This window comes from Zalophus californianus, chromosome 10, assembly GCF_009762305.2.
Source record: "Zalophus californianus isolate mZalCal1 chromosome 10, mZalCal1.pri.v2, whole genome shotgun sequence".
NCBI lineage: Eukaryota > Metazoa > Chordata > Mammalia > Carnivora > Otariidae > Zalophus > Zalophus californianus.
In genome coordinates, this window is record NC_045604.1 from 4338161 (window position 1) to 4358415 (window position 20255).

General features: G+C 46.0%; 1 protein-coding gene across 1 annotated transcript; it reads left to right on the plus strand.

Moving 5' to 3' along the window:
• The first annotated feature begins 15000 nt into the window (after positions 1-15000).
• On the plus strand, positions 15001-16033 carry APCS (amyloid P component, serum). Its single transcript, XM_027612247.2, has 2 exons — positions 15001-15169; positions 15270-16033. Exons 1-2 carry the CDS (start codon positions 15106-15108, stop codon positions 15878-15880), a joined length of 675 nt encoding a protein of 224 aa, XP_027468048.1. The 5' UTR covers positions 15001-15105; the 3' UTR covers positions 15881-16033.
• Positions 16034-20255: the final 4222 nt, after the last annotated feature.

Here is a 20255-nt window from a genome sequence, read left to right on the forward strand (position 1 = left end):
TGCCCAAATGTCAAAGCCTTGAAGGCAGCAAGAGAAAAGGGACTCACAGACGAGAGAATCCCAATGAGACTAACTAGCTCCCTAAAGGTAATTAGATAGTGACCTATAAAAGACAGTATGATTGCATATTCTCTTCTTCTCTATATTAATAGAGGAATTGCATAGAACCAAGTGAAGACTTCCGCTTCCAGGAAGATGAAGTACAAGTACCTTCTGTAGTCTCCACGTACGGTGAAAAAGCCTGCATGTTGTATATGAAACAGACTGAAAGGCAGAGGGAAGATGAAAGACCAGCCAGAGACTGCAGGACCTGAGGAATGGCACAGGCATGAGTCCGTTCAGTGTTCTTTCTGCCTCCTATATCCCAGATTGGACACTGGAAAAGTCGGTGGGTGCAGACAAGAAGTCCCCATGAGAAGTTTGTTCCCTCTAGACAGGAGACCAGGAAAGGGGGATCCTAACAAGACAGAACACTCTGGAATAGCAACTACTCTATTCCTACAAAATACCACAGGAAAAAAACTGCCCCCCCAGATGCACCCCTGCTGGCCAAGGCCAAGCGGAGAGCATGGGTTTCCACTCTCGCCAGTAATGAGACACCCAACACCCACTGGAATGGTGTCAAAGACAACATTCCTGCTTCTGCATTCCAGCATGTCTGCTAGGCAGTAATAACTCCCCTGCCAGTGGCCTCAGGGGCGACCAGGTATGGAGCTAGCTCTTCTATCTCATGCAAGGTTGATAAGGTGCTTTCACCCCTCCCTACAGGGGTGGTATCCAAGGAGGCCGAACAGAAGGTCTGCATTCCCATCTCACTCAGCGCAAGAACAAGGCCACCCCCTACGGGATCAGTGGAGGTCCCCCCCCCCCGGAAGGCAGTAAAGAGGTGTCCCTACCTCTCCCCACAAGGTGATAGCAGTTCAGGTCTACTCTGGAGACTGAGATCTCACTCACCTCCAGCTCTAACAAGAACCCCATCACCCCCACAGTCAACAGTGGCTGCACAGAGTACCTGGACTCCCACCCCCACTCGGCAGAGAACAGGTACAGACTCCCTTCCTTCAGAGCAGTCTCAGAGGAGACCCACTGAAACATGTTTTCAGTAAGATCCAGAGTCTTTCAATGTAATATTCAAAATACCCAAGTTTCAGTCAAAAATTCATCATACAAAGTCACAGGAAGACTTGAAGCCGAATGGAAAAAAAAAAATCAAAAGATGCTAACCCAATGTGACTAACACATTAGAATTATCAGACAAATTTTAAACAAATCTCAGCAACAAATTCTCAGGGAAAGGGGGGGGGGGGAAGACCCAAACAAATTTAGAATAAATACCTGAAAGAAACTCAAAGGATAAGCTCAACAGAAGAATGGAAAGAGCAGTAGAGGAAGAATCAATGAATTTGAACACAAAGTCTCTGATCTGAACTGAGAGAAAAGCAACTGAAGAACAATGGGTAGAGTCTGAGGAACAAGACTATAGTGAAGATCTACTCTTCGTGTCAGAGTGCCAGGGAAGGAGAGAACAGGACTAAAGATTACTGCAAGACACAGGAACAAAGTTTCCCAAGTTTGTCAGAAGACATAAACCTATGGACTCAATAATCTGAGCAAACCCCAAACAGAATAAACCAGAAAATGTCTGCACTGAGACCCATCACAGACTTTTTGAAAACAAAGGGAAAAGAAAAATATTTGAAAGCAGCCAGAGCGAAATAGCGAAAATGACTGGAGTGACAGTGGGGTTCTCAGCAGACACTGTGGAGGACAGGAGGGAAGGGCACGGGATTTTCCAGGTGCTGAAAGAAAGGAGCTGTCAAGCCAGACTTCTGTGTCTAGTGAAAGGAGTCTTCAGGAAGGAAAGAGACCTCAAGACATATTCAGAGAAAGGAGAACTAAGAATTTGCCGCCAGCAGACCTGCCCTAAAAGAATGCCTTAAAGAAGTCTTCTAGGGGCACCTGGGTGGTTCAGTCGGTTAAGTATCTGTCTTGGGCTCAGGTCATGATCCCAGGGTCCTGGATTGAGCCCTGCATCGGGCTCCCCGCTCAGCTGAGAGTCTGCTTCTTCCAGTCTCTCTGACCTTCCTCCCTGCTTGTGTTCTCTGTCTCAATTTTTTTAAAAAGTCCTCTAAATTGAAAGGAAATAAAAGAGTCTTTATAACATTAGCAAGGAAAGAAGACCACAGTTGGCAATATATATATTATGCATGTAATAGACTTCCCTTCTCAAGTTTTCCAAATTATGTTAGACAGTTGAAGCAAAAAATATAATCCTAATAGGATTCTTCCTGTATGCAGAGGAGAAATTTAAGGCATATATTATGAATGGGAAGATAGTGAGATCTCCCCCACAGATACATGAATCTCTACACGTGATAAGACGGCAGAACCACACACACCCAGTACCTGTATCAAGTTCCTGATTTTGATACCACACTATAATTACAGAAGATGTCACCATCAGGGAAAACTGGATAAAAGGTACACAAGACTTCCTGCACCATCTGCAACACGTGCCTGTCTTTACCAGGACACAAAATCAAAGACCTCTCTCTCTCTCTCTCAGCAAAAAGAACCACCCTCAGACCAATCTCTTGTGAACACAGATGCAAAAACCCACAAAATACTAGCACACAGATCCCAGCCAACATAAAAAGGATTATACAGTACACCCAAGTGGGAATTAGCCCAAGAATAAAAGGGTGATTTAACCAAAAATCAATTATTGTGGTATATTCACACAACAGATTATTCAGCCATTAAAAGGAATGGAAGTACTTCTTTGGTGTTGGTTGTGATCTCTCCTCTTTCATTCATGATTTTATTTGGGTCATTTCTCTTTTCTTTTTGATAAGCCTGGCCAGGGGTCTATCAATCTTATTAATTCTTTCAAAGAACCAGCTCCTAGCTTTGTTGATCTGTTCTACCGTTCTTTTCTATTTCATTGATTTTTTTTTAAAGATTTATTTATTTGAGAGAGTGAGAATGAGAGAGTACATGAGAGGGGAGAGGGTCAGAGGGAGAAGCAGGCTCCTTGCCGAGCAGGGAGCCTGATGCGGGACTCGATCCCGGGACTCCGGGATCATGACCTGAGCCGAAGGCAGTCGCTTAACAAACTGAGCCACCCAGGCGCCCTATTTCATTGATTTCTGCTCTGATCTTTATTATTTCTCTTGTGCCAGGCTTCGGCTTTATTTGCTGTTCTTTCTCCAGCTCCTTTAGGTGTAGGGGTAGGTTGTGCATTTGAGACCTTTCTTGTTTCTTGAGAAAGGCTTGTATTGCTATATACTTTCCTCTTAGGACTGCCTTTGCTGCATCCCAAAGATTTTGAACAGTTGTGTTTTCATTTTCATTGGTTTCCATGAATTTTTAAATTCTTCTTTCATTTCCTGGTTGACCCATTCATTCTTTAGTAGGATGCTCTTTAGCCTCCATGTATTTGAGTTCTTTCCGACTTCCCTCTTGTGATTGAGTTCTAGTTTCAAAGCACTGTGGTCTGAAAATATGCAGGGAATGATCCCAATCTTTTGGTACCAGTTGAGACCTGATTTGTGACCTAGGATGTGATCTATTCTGGAGAATGTTCCATGGGCACTAGAGAAGAATGTGTATTCCATTGCTTTGGGATGGAATGTTCCGAATATGTCTGTGAAGTCCATTGGGTCCAGTGTGTCATTTAAAGTCTTTATTTCCTTGTTGGTCTTTTGCTTAGATGATCTGTCCATTTCAGTCAGGGGGTGTTAAAGTCCCCCACTATTATTGTTTTGTTGTCAATGTGTTTCTTCACCTTATATAATTGGCTGCTCCCATGTTTGGGGCATAGATATTTACAATTGTTAGATCTTCTTGTTGGATAGACCCTTTAAGTAGGATATAGTGTCCTTCCTCATCTCTTATTACAGTCTTTGGTTTAAAATCTAATTTGTCTGATATAAGGATTGTCACCCCAGCTTTCTTTTGGTATCCATTAGCATGGTAAATGGTTTTCCATCCCTTCACTTTCAATCTGGAGGTGTCTTTGGGTCTAACATGAGTCTCTTGCAGACAGCATATCGATAGGTCTTGTTTTTTTTATCCAATCTAATAGCCTGTGTCTTTTGATTGGGGCATTGAGCCAATTTACATTCAGGGCAACTATTGAAAGATATGAATTTAGTGCCATTGTATTGCCTGTAAGGTGACTGTTACTGTATATTGTCTGTGTTCCTTTCTGGTTTATGTTACTTTTAGGCTCTCTCTTTGCTCAGAGGAACCCTTTCAATATTTCTTGTAGGGCTGGTTTCATGTTTGCAAATTCCTTTAGTTTTTGTTTATCCTGGAAGCTTTTTATCTTTCCTATTTTCAATGACAGCCTAGCTGGATATAGTATTCTTGGCTGCATATTTTTCTCATTTAGTGCTCTGAATATATCATGCCAGTCCTTTCTGGTCTGCCAGGTCTCTGTGGATAGCTCTGTTGCCAATATGATGTTTCTACCATTGTATTACAGATCTCTTGTCCCGAGCTGCTTTCAGGAGTTTCTCTTTGTCTCTGAGACTCGTAAGTTTTACTATTAGATGTCGAGGTGTTGACCTATTTTTATTGATTTTGAGGGGGGGGTTCTCTGTGCCTCCTGGATGTTGATGCCTGTTTCCTTCCCCACATTAGGGAAGTTCTCTGCTATAATTTGCTCCAATATACCTTCTGACCCTCTCTTTCTTCTTCTTCTGGGATCCCAATTATTCTAATGTTGTTTCATCTTATGTTATCACTTAGCTTTTGAATTCTGCCCTCATGATCCAGTAGTTGTTTATCTCTTTTTCTCAGCTTCTTTATTTTCCATCATTTGGTCTTCTATATCACTAATTCTCTCTTCTGCCTCATTTATCCTAGCAGTTAGAGCCTCCATTTTTTATTATAGCAGCAATGTCCACAATAGCCAAACTATGGAAAGAGCCAAGATGTCCATCGACAGATGAATGGATAAAGAAGATGTGGGGTGGGTGGGTGGGTGTGTGTGTGGGTGGGTGGGTGTGTATCTATATAGATAGATACATACACAACGGAATATTATGCAGCCATCAAAAGGAACGAAATCTTGCCATTTGCAACAACGTGGATGGAACTGGAGGGTATTATGCCGAGCGAAATAAGTCAATAGGAGAAAGACATGTATCATATCATCTCACTGATAGGAGGAATTCTTAATCTCAGGAAACAAACTGAGGGTTGCTGGAGTGATGGGGGATGGGAGGGATGGGGTGGCTGGGTGATAGACATTGGGGAGGGTATGTGCTATGGCGAGCGCTGTGAATTGTGTAGGACTGTTGAATCGCAGACCTGTACCTCTGAAACAAATACTACGTTATATGTTAAAAAAAAAAAAAAAAAGATAGTAGGAAGGGAAAAATGAAGGGGGGGATTTGGAGGGGGAGACCAACCATGAGAGACTATGGACTCTGAGAAACAAACTGAGGGTTCTAGAGGGGAGGGGGTGGGGGGATGGGTTAGCCTGGTGATGGGTATTAAAGAGGGCACGTTCTGCATGGAGCACTGGGTGTTATACGCAAACAATGAATCGTGGAACACTACATCAAAACCTAATGATGTAATGTATGGTGATTAACATAATAAAATAAAATTTTTAAAAATTAAAGAAAAAAGGAATAGAAGATATCTGTTTATCTACCTATACCATAGATACCTGCTACAGCACCGCATGAGCTTTGAAAATGCTAAGTGAGAGAAGCCTCACAAAAGACCACCCACTGGATGATTCTGCTGCAATGTAAAAACATCCAGAAGGAAAAATCCAGAGGCACATGTCCACGGAAGACTGGTTGCCTGGGGCTGGGGTTGCAGGGAATGAGGAAGGACTGCTACTATGCACAGGCTTTGTTTTCAGGGCAGGGATGGCAGTACAATACTGAAGTACTTAGACCATGAATGTTATGAGAAGTTATATCTCAAAGTTCTTTAAAAAAAAAAAAAAATCACAAAAATATTCCACAATCTGCTGATAATGTAATACAGAGGCAACACCTCTCATGCATCTCAAATTCCTAAGCTCAGGACACCGTCCACATTTGAGGAAGTGTGTATCCCTTGTTTAACAAAGGCAAAGAGGTGATCTTCGAGAAATCTCTATGTTTGAGTGGAGGTAAGTTTGGGCCCAAAAGGATATGCTCAGTTAATTGAAAATGTGTACATATTGTTCCCCACCCTGCAAGGACAGAAAATGGGGCGGGGAGAGTCTGGATGGGGGGCTTATAGTCCTATGGGTCCGAGCCCTGTCCTGCCACATCCTGTACGAGTGGAGGGGAGCCCCTCAGTCTGTTCTCAGGAGAGTGGGCTCGAGAGTCGGACCGCCTGAGTTTCAGTCCCAGGACTCCCTCCCTGCTGTGGGATCCAGGGTAAGTTACACAAGCGCTCTGTGCCTGAAATGCTGAGTGGGTCGCTGTGAGGATTAACACACTGTGGCTAAGTTAGCTCTACCACCAGTGACAACAGAAGTGGGGGCAACAGCGGCGCTTCACTGGGACACACAGCACCCACGGAAGTATTACAGCTCAAATTGGACAAAACGAGCACGTGTTTAGTGAAGTACTATATAATTTTTAGGAACTAAATGCTGGATTTCCAACTCTAGTGTTGGTCACATTCTCGACCTTCAAATACTAGTTCTTTTCCCCTAACCGGATGCACACACAGGCAGTAACCAACTGAGTGGGCATCTGGTACCTTTTAGATCTGGTGTTCTAAAAATGGGTCTGTGTGCCAGACTCATCCTCTGGCCTTTCACTGATACTTCTCTCTTTGGCCACCTTCTCCTCTTTTCCTCCAAAGTCTCCATACCCTTCACCAAGACCGTATTGAACTTGTCGCCAGGCTTGCTGGGGAGGAGAACATTAGGGGCGGGGGAGAGGTTTAAACTACAGAAGGACCTGATGGGGGAAAAAAGGAGCCCCTGGAAGTCTGTTGTTCCAGCAGGTTCTTTCTCTTCACCCTAGGATAGAGAGACTGTAAGAGGCCAGAGGGCAGGTGACCAGATGCTTCTATCAGCTACAGAACCCCAGAAAGCACTCTCCCAGGCCTTGCTCTCTGGAAGTGCTCACCATCTCATCCACGCAGACACTGCAGGAGGGGCAGAACCCGTGTCAGGCACCAGCAGTGCAGATGAGTGCGGGTCTACCTTCTAGCAGCCAGGCCTCTCCAAGTCAGAGCTGGCCACACTTTCTTACCCTGCCCAATTTAGTTCACCTCTTCAAATACCCTCTCCTCTTTCATTCTGGCTTCATCCTTTCTCGGGAACCCCTCCCCAAGTAGAACACCTCCCCAAGGTGCTCATTCCTTGGGACCAAAGTGCCCTGACTGCCCCTCCCACCACCACCACTCTCCATGTGCACCTGTCCAGCACCTGCTTATTTTTTTTTCCACATTATTCTCTCGAGATCCTGAGCTCCTTAAGGATACAGACTCTACCTGGCTTAGAACAGTGATGGTACATTATAAATACTCAGAACATAGATTTTGAAAGCATGACAATTTTCTATTAGAAGATAGACTTTAAAAAAAAAAAGGAAATACACCATGGTTAGTACTAAAATATGAAAAGCACTTGCAGAGAAGTGTAGAAGCTGAGATAAAGGAGCAACTAAAGTTGCCCAGGTGAGGACAAGAAGACAGGAGCAGCCGTCCATGGGGGAGGACCTCGATGAGGGAGGCAGCCCCTGCAACAGATCCTCTCTCACTCTGTTCTCGCCCCTCCTCTCTGCCACATAGGCCTGGTCCTTTCTCAAACTTCCTGTGATTTTCTTTGGACTTAAGCCTTTGTATTGTTCCAGGGTAATTTTGATCAATATACATATATATGCATGTGCTGCCTATCCATGCATACAGCATGGCAGTAGAAAACAGACTTCTTACTGTTTTTGTCAAAATAGTTTTACAAAATCCTAGTCTAGATCAACAGATTTTTGTCTCTGGCAGATTTTTATCTTTTTTATCTTTGAAACTTTGATTTAAAAATGCACACGTGCCCACACTCACAAAATTATGCACCCAACTTCAGAGAGTCTGCAAACCCACTGAAACCCACTCAAGAACCTCTTTGAGATCCGTGAGCCTCACTTCAGAACTGCCCAATGGTCCAGCAGGTGCTGACCCTCCCAGACACACTGGCATCACCTCCTGACTCACACACTCTCCTATGTGAGACAAGAGATTCCAGGAGAAGGCACCCAATATTCCTGGCCCCTTGACCTTCAGTGGTCTGCTGAAGGGAGAGAGCATCATAGGTGACTAGGATGTGCCCCTCCATCCTAGTTTTGTGGTTAAAAGCATGACAAGAGTATACGATAGAAAATGGAAAGAATGACTTCGGCACTGAAACAACGAGTCACGTATTTCTGAAATATAGGAGTGTGTAAAGTAGGTGCTACTATACCAAGGCTTTCCCGATGTATTTGCTAGCTTGAATGGGAGATACATAAGAATTTCTTCATTAAACATAACTATCCAACCAAGCAAAGACAGGGTAAGAGATAAACAGAGTAGAGCTCTTCTGAAGAACGGTGACAGGAAAAGACATGGGAGAAAAATACTCCTTCAGCCCCCACCCACCCACCTGGGAAAACTGCGGATCACACTTTAAGAGCAAGCAAAGCCATTTGCCCAGAATTAGCCACCACTGTGGAATTAATTCTCAAAGGTTTTTGAGAAACAAGATACATTTCCCCAAAGAGGAGTCCTACGTGAAGGCACCATTCCTCCCAAAGAGACAACCATCTGTTCTCCCTGTGCTCAGTTCCCGGGGCTGCAACAATATTATAGTTTAAAAAGACCTTTGTTGGGGGCGCCTGGGTGGTTCAGTTAAGCATCTGCCTTCGGCTCAGGTCATGATCCTGGGGTCCTGGGATCAAGCCCCACAAGCCCCGAATCGGATTCCCTGCTCAGCAGGGAGCCTGCTTCTCCCTCTCCCTCTGCCTGCAGCTCCCCCTGCTTGTGCTGTCAGATAAAGTCTTTTTAAAGACCTTTGTTTTCTGGGGCACCTAGGTGGCTCAGTCGTTAAGCGTCTGCCTTCAGCTCGGGGGTCGTGATCCCGGGGTCCTGGGATCCAGCCCCGCATTGGGCTCCCTGCTCCACGGGAAGCCTGCTTCTCCTTCTCCCACTCCCCCCTGCTGTGTTCCCTCTCTCATTGTGTCTCTGTCAAAAAATAAATAAAATCTTTAAAAAAAAAAAAAAGACCTTTGTTTTCTCCTACAAAAGTAAAGGGTACTCTGTTGTGTACACCCTAAGTAGCCAATGGGGATGAATTCATGGAAAGAAGGGTCTCTTTGCTGTCCTTATCACTAGGTCTGCTCCATCCTCCATCAAAAGCCAAGCACCAAATGGCCAAGGGACGTGGGAGCCAGGATGTCAATGCAAATGCTTGTGCATGAGAATAGGCCATCGAAGGGTCCTGGAAGGCTGCCCGTCCTGCAGTAACACATGTCCTCAGCTGAAATCATAGCTCCTAACTTCTTTCTGGAGCATAAGAGCAGGATTCGTGCTTGAAGCTGGTCACAGCCTAGCTTTCTATTTTGTCTACTGGTAAGATGTGAGTTATTTGTAAGCAGGAAAATCAACTGGCCGGGACTAAAGGTCTCCTGATGAAATGAGTCAATCTGATAAGAAATGCTTCTGTCCACAGCTCTGTATGTGGTACCCTTGACCTCCATGAACTTGTTTACAGTCTGAGGTTCATAGCAGAGTGATGATGGTGTTGGTCTCAGAGAGATGGTGCATGTTCTTTGAATTCATCAGCTTGGGCTTGAGGTAGGCAAGAGGCACACCATACTAGACCATGACCCCATGAAGTAACAGGCACAGGTGACAAGGCCTACAAAGGTGGCCATCCTAAATGCAGTGGAGGTGATGAGCGCGTTGGTGCAGGAAATGTAAACCAAGCCCATACATACCTTAACATATGTGTGGGGAATAAAAAGTTGTTTGCTTCATGGATAGTGGTGTCCCTGCAGAAGCTTTCCATGGTAGGAAGGATGGCACTAAAGAAATGGGCCACCATAGGGTCACTGAAGTACAAACGGGACGTGGATGGCATCTGGACCAGGGCTGTGACTGAGTCAACATCGAAGGCTGCACACAATAGCTGGGCATGCACCTCCCTGTTCATCGAGACTGGATGTCCCTGGGTCCCATGTCGAGCTGAGGGAGTGGCCTGGGCTCAAGAGAGACCATGCTAGCCAGCTGGGCTGACTGGGGAGAAGATGCTCTGCACCCCACCCTACAAGTACAGACCAGGCTTAGACCCTGGGTCTCCTCCAGCTCATAGAGCCTCAGATTGGAGGCAGACGGGCTGCGCACCTCTGACCCCCATCAGCATCAAGAGAATAAAGCAAACTGCCATTTTTTTGGGGGGGACTGTACCTAGGGATTTGCAAATGACCACCTAACAGCTTGTGTGGGGTCAAGAAGACAAGGAACAAGATGACTGGCTGGTTCTAAGACCGGACCAGAGGGCACCGTGGAATGATGACCAGTGTCTATGGTCTCAGAACTGGCCAGCACACTCAGGAAGCAGCACATCGCTAATGCAGGGGGAGCCAACATGGCATTTCCTGCAGAAGAGAGACAGGCAGTCACAAAGCGAAAGACACCGCACAAGATGAGCCATCAGCTTCCCTGAGGCTTTTTCCCTGTATTCTGTAGTTTTAGGGGTAGGAATCAAATAAGTCAAAATGAGAAAATTCCTGTTCTGCCGTGGACTCTAGGTCATGGGCAGAAACCGCATAGGGGAAGACAAGATGACAACAGTAAAACACGGCAGCTCCCGCCAAGGGCTCCTCCAGCCACACAAGTGAGGAGGAGCCTGCCCCTGCTTCATCAACGCACCCCCTCCTCCACCACAGACGGACACACTCCGGTCCAGAAAGGGGGGCTTCTCTTTCAACACACTCCACACCATTACTCCACATCCCTACCACTATTTTCTCTTCCTTTTGCATCTCCTCCCCCAGATACTATTCTCCCAAAGGGATGGAGGGGCAAGGACATGGTAAGTAATTACTAGGACATTCTAGAGAGGACTTTCCATTGAACTCTGAATTCAGAAGTGAGATCTCATGGAGATAGCATGGTCCAGATACAGGACTGAACCCAAAAGATGGCAAAGTTGTCAAGGACTTCCTTTTATAAATGAACCCCAAAACTAATAACAGAAGTGAGATCAAGGACAGATTCCTATGTGTCCACGGGACCTAGAAGAGGCCCACTCGGGACTCTGCCAGAACTGGGAAGGGGACTAGGAGCCTGCCAGCAGGCTGGAGTCTGGTCTTTAGAGTCTGAAATAAGTATTTGGTAGAAAGGCCAGTCACAATGTCAGGTGGACACTGGTTTTTGTGTCATTGGGTGAAATGTTACAGGGTGAGGGGCACAGACACAACAGCCTCTGTCAAGAACAGAATCTAAACTTCATATGGAACAAACATACTGGATCCAGAGTCCCTCCAGAAATCCTGCTTCTTCCCTTCTGTTATTTGTCAGAATTACTGAACATCAGGAAGCTGACTTCCTGTTTCTCCCTCCATCATCCCCTGCAACCTGGCTCCTGCCATCCTCACTTTAAGGAAATTGATCTTCCCAAAGGTCACCGATGAAGTTTTCATTGCTAAAGCCAGCATCCTTTTTACTGAGATCTCACTGATGCACTTTATGCCACTGGACATTGCCTGCTGGTTTCTCCTGGAAATGCGCTAACTTGGTTTCCATGACACTGTACACATTACCCTTTCCCTCTGACAAACATCGCCGTCTCCCTCTTTCCTTGCCTCCAACCCCATGAATGCAAATACTCCCTCAAGTCAGTGCTTGGCCCCCTGACATTTTGTCTTCTCTTTTCCACTGAAGGAGAGAATCCATTTGTTTCCATTTTTTATATGCTGATTCCTCCACAACTTGTATTTTAATCCCAAGTGGCACACATTACAAATTCTCCACTGGCCTTTTCTTGGTGTAAATCATACTACCATTTCAAATTCAGCATTTGAGTAACCTTTGACTAAGCATTGACTTCCCTCCACCTCCTCCAAAGGAGCTTCCTCCCCTCAGCACCGCACCACTAGCACCATATTTTTCCAAAACATATGCAATCATAAATTTAGAGAAAAATCTGATTCCGTATTCCATATACTGTTAAAAATCTCATCTCTGGGGTGCCTGGCTGGCTCGCTCAGTGGAGTGTATGACTAGATCTTGTGGTTGTGACTTTGAGCCCCACGTTGGGTGTAGAGATTCCTTAAAAATGAAATCTTAAGACCCTGCCATCAAAGATGTTGTGCCTTTGATTTTACACAACCAAATATGAGGGCAATGCTCAGTTACTCTTGACATCTCTGTGGTCTTTCCATTGCTTACAAATAAGTGTTTTTAGGTTTCCTCACAGCTAACAGAACACCTGGCAAATAACCCTTTATTAGTACAAAAATGCTGGTCTAGCTCATGTTCTCCTTCTGGCTCTCCCTGTCCGGTCTTTCCTGAAGATTACTGCGACTTTGTGTGTTCTGTAAACACTCAAGGCCTTGGAAGGGGTCAAATATTCTTTAGTCCCTCAGGTAATGTTCTGTCCTCACACCTCTGACTTTCTCCAGCTCTGAGGTTCATGCTACACCCTTTTCTGGCACTGCCCTCTTCCCCCCATACTTCCTGAAGGCAAACTTTATTGCCTGCCAACTGATGGAACCGGGACAGGTCTACTAAAGGCACACTGGTGGCCCTGCTCCTACTCCACGCCCTCAACCCTTCAAGAACCACCGAGACAGGAACCACCACCTTTCCCTTGAACTTCCACTGGCAGGGAGGCACCCAGGAGCCTCTCAGCCACCACAGGTATCATTCACTTGGAGAACTCCACCCGGTTCTGAAGACTCCAGATTCATTTTCCTCTGACATCAGCGCCTTCCTTTCTGCAACAGGAAGGATCCGGTTTCCAAATTGAGGACTCCTAAAGCTCAGGCTGTTCTCTGCCAAGAGCTACAAAACATATTCCAGAGAAGGAAACTAAAAAGGAGAAGCCCCCCACCACCTTTTCCCATTTACTATGAGATGTACTTCCCAGCTGGTCTTGCCACTCAATGTCTAAACACAGTTTTCAAGTCCAGCTGTAACCCTGGAATGTGTCCCTAACAGCAGCATCAACTCGTACCTCTGACCTCCAGGACGGCCTCCCCTCCAGACACAACCTCATCTTCCATTAAGAGAAGATTAACAGAATAATTTATGAATGGAAACCAGAAGCAGCTGGTGAGCCCTATATTCTCTTAACTTTCATAGCACCCGTTAATTACCATCTGGGAAAGGAAAGCGCACAGAACCTGGGTTTCTGGGGGAGGCTATCCCCCCACTCCTACTTCTGGCATGACCTCCTCCTATCACTCTCCTGGATTCTGCTTTTTATTGCTGTTTTATGTAAAAAGGGCTCACCCTGTTTGAATCCTTTGATTCCACAAATATACCCTGGGCTCTTCTCATATGTAAGAATTAAATAAAATGGGTCACCTTAAAATGAAGACGCCCTAATGCTCAGCTTCAATCAAGAAAGGATAAGAGATAAATACACTAGTTATCTGTAATAGGAGACAGACAACGGTAATGTCCATAAAAGAATTCAAAGTAATACCCCAGACAGCGTGCTGTGCACTTTGTGGACTTTATAGTAGCTCATTTAGCCTCACAAAAACACAGAGCTGGATAGTTGTTTCTTGGGTTTTTTCAGAAAAGGAAACCAAGGTTCATAGAGGTTTAGTGATTCATAATAGTCAACCGTTACTGTATTCTACTCAAGTCTTTGATCTTAACCTTACGGAGAGTTAAAGGTGAAAATCAGGTCTAGTTGAGCCATCAGCACAGTCTTTTGAGATTGTGAAGAACTGTAGGAAACAAATGTATAAGACAGAATGGAGACGACAACTAAGTAATGAAATCAGGAGAGCCAAGCGTGTATGAGGAACAGCAAGGAGAGAAGCAACCAGAGTAAAGGGCAGGATTTGGTCGCAAGGTTGCAGCAGAGTGTCAATGGCACTGGCTCCCAAGCTGAAGGACCTTTATCTAATTCAGATGGCAGAGGGGCAGAGGGAGAAGCAGACTCCCTCTGAGCAGGGATCCTGACGTGGGGCTCGATCCCAGGATCCTGGGATCATGACCTGAGTCAAAGGCAGATGCTTAACCTACTGAGCCACCCAGGCGCCCCTGCATTTTCAGTAATAGAGAGAACAGAAACAGAGGTCACTGTGGTTGTGCCAGGGTAGGTCATCAATGAATCCCCAGCACCCAGGGTCATGCTTGGAAATTAATGAATGTAAGTCACGTATGAATCAGGCAACACCAAAAGTTAACATTAAATATACTCTCAGTGCTCGGAACTCGAAGAAAACAGAGTGCTAGGTGAACATATCTGCAGACAATGGATAGGTTACCAGGCAAATAAGTCCTAATGGGAAAATCCAGCATAAGGAAACCCCACAATACTCAGAAGAGCTGTGTAATATAGCGGCAAATATAAGCTTCAGGGAGACAGAAAGCGCACCCTCTAATTCTCTTGTCCCTTACCAATGGCATAGACCTACTTGCTCAATACTGTATTAATAATCAAAGGTGAAGAGCCTGTTCAGGATCTGCAGAAAGCAGAATCCCAGGATGTCCTATACACAGAAGTCTATACTCCACAGAACCACGGAGAGGGGGAGGCCATACACACACAACCCACAGAAGCCCCCACATCAAGAGGGTGAGGCCCCCACCTCCACGGGCCAACCAGACCCCTCCCCACCAGCTCCACCCCCACTCTCCCAGCCCAGAACTAGGTCACAGGGATGACATCCTAGCAGTCCCTTGTAGCTAATAAATAACCCCCAGTGTTTTCCCAGCCAGGCACCGCCTTCCTTCCATCAGCAGCTCTGACCCTTGGCACATCCCTGGTGCTCTCCATCCCCCATCCTTCCCCACAGCTGCATATAAACCCTGGGGAGCCTGAGGTCTAAGAGCGTGAGTCTCGGAAGCTGGGGGACAAGCACAGTACTCTGTACCCTCACCCCAGTCGCTCCGCTGCTAGCACAGCCCCAGGCTAAGAGCATGGACAAGCTCCTGCTTTGGGTCTTCGCCCTTGCCACTCTCCCGGGAGCCTCTGCTCAGACAGGTAGGGTGGTCAGGGAGCACGAGATGAGAAAAGGGGTTGGGGTTGGGTAAGTTATTTTTCTCCCTGCATGAGTGAGAGATCTTATTTCTCTACCCCACAGACCTCAGCGGGAAGGTGCTTGTATTCCCTCAAGAATCTTCTACTGACCACGTGACCTTGACTCCAAAGCTGGAGAAGCCTCTGAAGAGCTTTACCTTGTGCTTCCGAGCCTACAGTGACCTGACCCGTGCCCACAGCCTCTTCTCCTACAATGCCCAGGGCAAGGACAATGAGATCCTGGTCTACAAGGAAAGAGCTGGGCAGTACTCGCTGCACGTTGGAGGAACCAAAGTCACCTCCAAAGTTGCCGAGGAGTTCCCCAGCCCCACGCACATCTGTGTCACCTGGGAGTCTTCTACCGGCATTGCCGAGTTTTGGATCAACGGGAAGCCACTGGTGAAGAAGGGCCTGAGGAAGGGCTACTCGGTGGCAACCAAGCCCAAGATCATCCTGGGGCAGGAGCAGGATTCCTATGGAGGGGGGTTTCAGAAGAACCAGTCCTTTGTGGGGGAGATTGGGGACTTGTACATGTGGGACTCCGTGCTGTCTGCACAACAGATCATGTCTGTGCAGCAAGGCTCCTACCTTCTTGATCCCAACGTCCTGGACTGGAGTGCTCTGGACTATGAGATCCAAGGCTATGTCGTCATCAAGCCCTTGGTCTGGAACTGAGGTCTTGAATCAACAAGATCCCTCGAAAATGAAATGACCAACGTGTACGGAATCTGCTCAAGACAATGCCACGTGAGATCCCATATCCAGAGGGCTTTCTTCTTTGAATTTCCTGTCTACACGTTGCCAAGTAAAAAAGTATGTTGTATCATGCCGCCTGCATTTGTTTAGTACTTGTTATGGTCTCAAGCACTTTCGCTTTGATTCACTTATTTGAAAAATCAGTGTTTGTTTTTTATCATCCAGAGCAATCAGGTTGCAAAGTGGGAGGGGAGGGGACCCCGTAACTAGGAAGAAAGACCACAAAGCCAGAGCACTCCCTGAGTAGGGCAGTGGCAATACTGACAAGCTACTAATCATTTATACTAATTCCAAATGTGTGTAAAATTTCAAAAGGAATCCTATTTGGTTTTCCAACTAAAAATCAAAGAGGTCTAAGGTTACAGCAGAGAAACTACTATAATGAGAAAAGTAAAAATAATGTAGAAACCGACACCAAGCAATGAGGAAAACCAGCAGCAGGAGTGGAAACTAAAAATGTGGAGAAGTCTGGAGTCCTCATGCAAGATGGCAAATGTGCCTTTTTTTCTAAAAATTCCCAGTGGTATCATACGATGCTTGATTTTCAGGATCCTGCCCCGAAGTCATCAGGAATACTGCTCATGACTCCCAGTTCAAAATCCTATGGAACCCCGTCTCACAGAGAATGTAATTTAAACCGTTAATGTGACATGGTCCTCCATAACCTGATCCCCACTTACCCCCTTCAGGTAGAGCTCTTTGCACCCAGTATCCTCATTGTAGTACTACAAAATAGTTGTCCGATTTTATCAGTACTTTCATCACAAAAGCCACAAGCCACAGCTCCTCACCCATCCCCAACAGAAAGAGGGTGCCTTCTTAGAGAAGGACCCCCAAAGAGAATTTGGCAGCATATGGAAAATAAGGCAGGCTTTGCCCAGATAATGGGGCATGAAGCCAAGGGAAATCAGAAAGACCACATCCAGGAGAGCTTCAAAATAACAGAAGGGATTACTTCAAACTCCTGCATTCATTCACCTGGGATCGACCAAGAGGCAGACACCAGCTACCAGGAAGTAGGCTAGAACCCTGGAACTCCATTAACAGAGCAACAGGGTCAGGCAGGGAGTAGCGGGTAGAACCCGAGATTTGCCAGGGTGCTTAAATGGATTCTCAGGGACTTCCTAAGCACATTTCCATCTCTCTGGTGAGGTGCAAACCATTCAGAACAGCAAGTTGGCTAGCCAGGGACTTCAGCAATGTAGAAAATTCGTTTCCATTCACCAGCTCATGACTCCAGGTGGCTTGCTTTATAGTTTAACATCAACAACCTTTCGTGTACTGTGAGCACCGTACTTGTACTATGTGCGCTAGGAGAGACCAGCTCTTCCCGTGGAGGACAGGTTTTCCCCAGGAGCACATAGACATGTTCGCCCGGACACTATGCTGGGGCTCAACAGTTCACTGCTTTAGCTGAACAGCCCCCTCGGTCAAGGGACCTAAAACAAGTTTTAAGAAACGCAGCCAATGTATACTCAAATGGCATCATTTTTTTTTTTATTGAACACCTACTCTGTGCCAGACACTATACCAGATGAAAATACAGAATTGAGTGGATCATGGTACTGGTCTTGGAGTTTATGTTCTACCCGGCCTGCGTTAGAACCCACACCCCACCATCTTTAGGCTTTCCTCCATCTCAGGGTATATTCTACTCCCTGTCTCAACTCCGTTAGATGGGTTATTTACCCTCAGTGATCATTTGCCACTTCTTCCATGTGTCTTAGAATCTAATATCTGTCTGGTTTCTTGCCTTTAGGGACCCTCTACCTCCTGAGACAACTCTTATAGACAGAACACAGTATAACTATATGCCAGTCCTTCCTTCTAGGGGACCCACACTTCATCCAAAAAGAAACACTCCTGCGTCCCTTGTCCCCATAAACTCTAGGGGTCCAGGCTGAATGTAATGCAGAGGACACTTTTCTGCTTCTACAATGGGTTTAGCTTTCCACCCAGCAATCACCCTGTCGAGGTACCAGCAGCAGGACCCGTGACTCTCTCAAAGCAATAGCACTAGAGCCACAAGTCTCCCCAGAGCAGTTCCTCCCTATCCCCCCATTCATCCCCTCTGAACCCCTTGTTCTGGCCAAAGGATGAGAGAGTCCTTGAACTTGTCCACCATTTCCTCCGAAAATTGCTATAAGTGGATCCATGTCATGTTTTTTATTAACTAACACCTATCACATCGATGGCTCCTTCCAAACTAAAGAAAGAGAGTTCCATTTTAACCTCATTTAAAATAGAGACAGGATTTCTAGCTCCTTGCTTTAGGCATTTTTCTCAGGTATAACGGTTGTCACAAGGAAAATAGCAGAACTCACAGAAAAACACTTCAGTCCTTGAGACTCCAGAAGGGAAATGGAAGGACCTGCAAGGCCTGCAAGGCAGGGTGACCCAGAAACTTGACTGGAGAGTGATTCCATGTCAAAAACCATGGTAGAAGATGGCGGAGGAGTAGGAGACCTAGATTTCGTCTGGTCTCAGGAATTCAGCTGAATAGGGATCAAACCATTCTGAACACCTACAAACTCAACAGGAGATCGAAGAGGAGAGTAGCAACAACTCTCTGAACAGAGAAGCGACCACTTACTGGAAGGTAGGACGTGCGGAGAAGTGAATCCGAGGCGATATTCGGGAGGACAGACGGCGGGGGAGGGGGCCTCCGTCGGCCGCTTCTGGCAAGTGCTAGAGCCGCGGAGCACAAAATCGGACCTTTTAGAAGCCAGCTCCGCTGAGGGACGTCGCTCCAGTGGCTAAGCAGGGGGTGGAACCCTCGCGGGACAGTGTGGTCTCAGGACCCTCGGGGTCACAGAAAGACCGGGGGTGCCTGAGTGAGGCAGAGCTCCCGGGTATCGGAGCGGGGAAGCCGGCTGCAGAGACGGAGCCGAGGCGCGGGCTCTCAGTTCGGGGTGGCCATAAACTGTGATCCGCGGCCCAGTCGGGCCACTGCTCCTCCAGCAGGGACCCAACAGGCGGCAGAGCCGGGGACACTCCCCTTCCTTCCCGAGGCGGAGCGGCGCGGGAACGCACTGCAGGGATCTGCTGGGTTTGGAGACTCCGAGCGGGGTCGGGTGCCAGAGATAGCAACGCTCGGTCACAGGCCGGGTGAGCACGGAGTGCGGCCGGAGACCGGGGACAAGGGAGTGACTGCTTTCCTCTGGGGGCGCACTGAGGAGCGGGACCCCAAGTTCTCAGCTCCTCCGGGTGGAGATTGGGAGGCCACCATTTTTGCCCTGGTCCTCCAAGGCTGTACGGAGAGCTTGCAGGGAACAAAAGCTCCTGAGATCAAACCCGAGCAGCTTGCTTAGCCCGGACCGACAAGGGCGGGGTAATTCCGCCTCCGGCAAAGACATTTGGAAACCACAGCAACAGGCTCCTCCCCCAGAAGATCAGCACGAACAGCCAGCAAGCCAAGACCAAGTTCACCGATCAAGGAGAACAGGAGAACTCCAGTACTAGGGGAATACTGCACATAGAATTCATGGCTTTTTTTTACCATGATTCATTAGTTCATCAAAGTTAATTTTTGTTAACTTTTTTTTTCTTTTTCCCTTTTTCAACCAACATCTTATCAATCTTTTTAAAAAAAAACAAAAACATTTTTTATTTTTCATTTTTAGAGTCATATTTCATCCCTTCATAGTAGTTACCCTTATTTTTGGCATATATATATAAGTTGTTCTCTCTTTAAAATTTTGAGATACAGTTTCTTCTAACAGATAAAAATATACCCTAAATCGCTAGTGTATGGTTCTGTTCTAGACTCCTGCCTGATCACATTATCTCCCTTTTTTTTTCTTTTTTAAATCTTCTTTCTTTTTTCAAACAACTTCTTATCTTATCAAGTCCTTTTATAAAATCTTTTATAATTTTCATCTTTACAGTCATCTTCTATCCCTTCATTGTATCAACCCTTATTTTGTACATATATGTCTTTCTTCCTTTAAAATTTTAGGAGGTACTTTTTTCTAACAGACCAAAATACGTCCAAAATCTAGTGTGTGACACTGATCTATGCATTAGCCTGATCATATTTGATCACATTCTGCTTTTTTTGTATTGTTCTGTTTTTGTTTTTATCTTTTTTTTCTTTTCTTTTTTTTTCCTCTTTCTTTTTTCTTTCTTTCCCTGTCTTTTCCCCTGGTTTCAGGTCTTTTCTGATTTGTATACAGTATATTTGCTGGGGACGTTGTAGCATTTTGTTCTCTCATTCATCTATTCTCCTCTGGACAAAATGACAAGACGAAAAAAATCACCTCAGCAAAAAGAACAAGAGGTAGTACCGTCAGCC

Bases quoted from the DNA above. Each gene is read 5' to 3' on its own strand.
- APCS (XM_027612247.2), top strand. From the start codon at position 15,106: ATGGACAAGCTCCTGCTTTGGGTCTTCGCCCTTGCCACTCTCCCGGGA. The intron at 15,170-15,269 runs GTAGGGTGGTCA...TCTACCCCACAG, and splicing joins GGGAGCCTCTGCTCAGACAG to ACCTCAGCGGGAAGGTGCTT.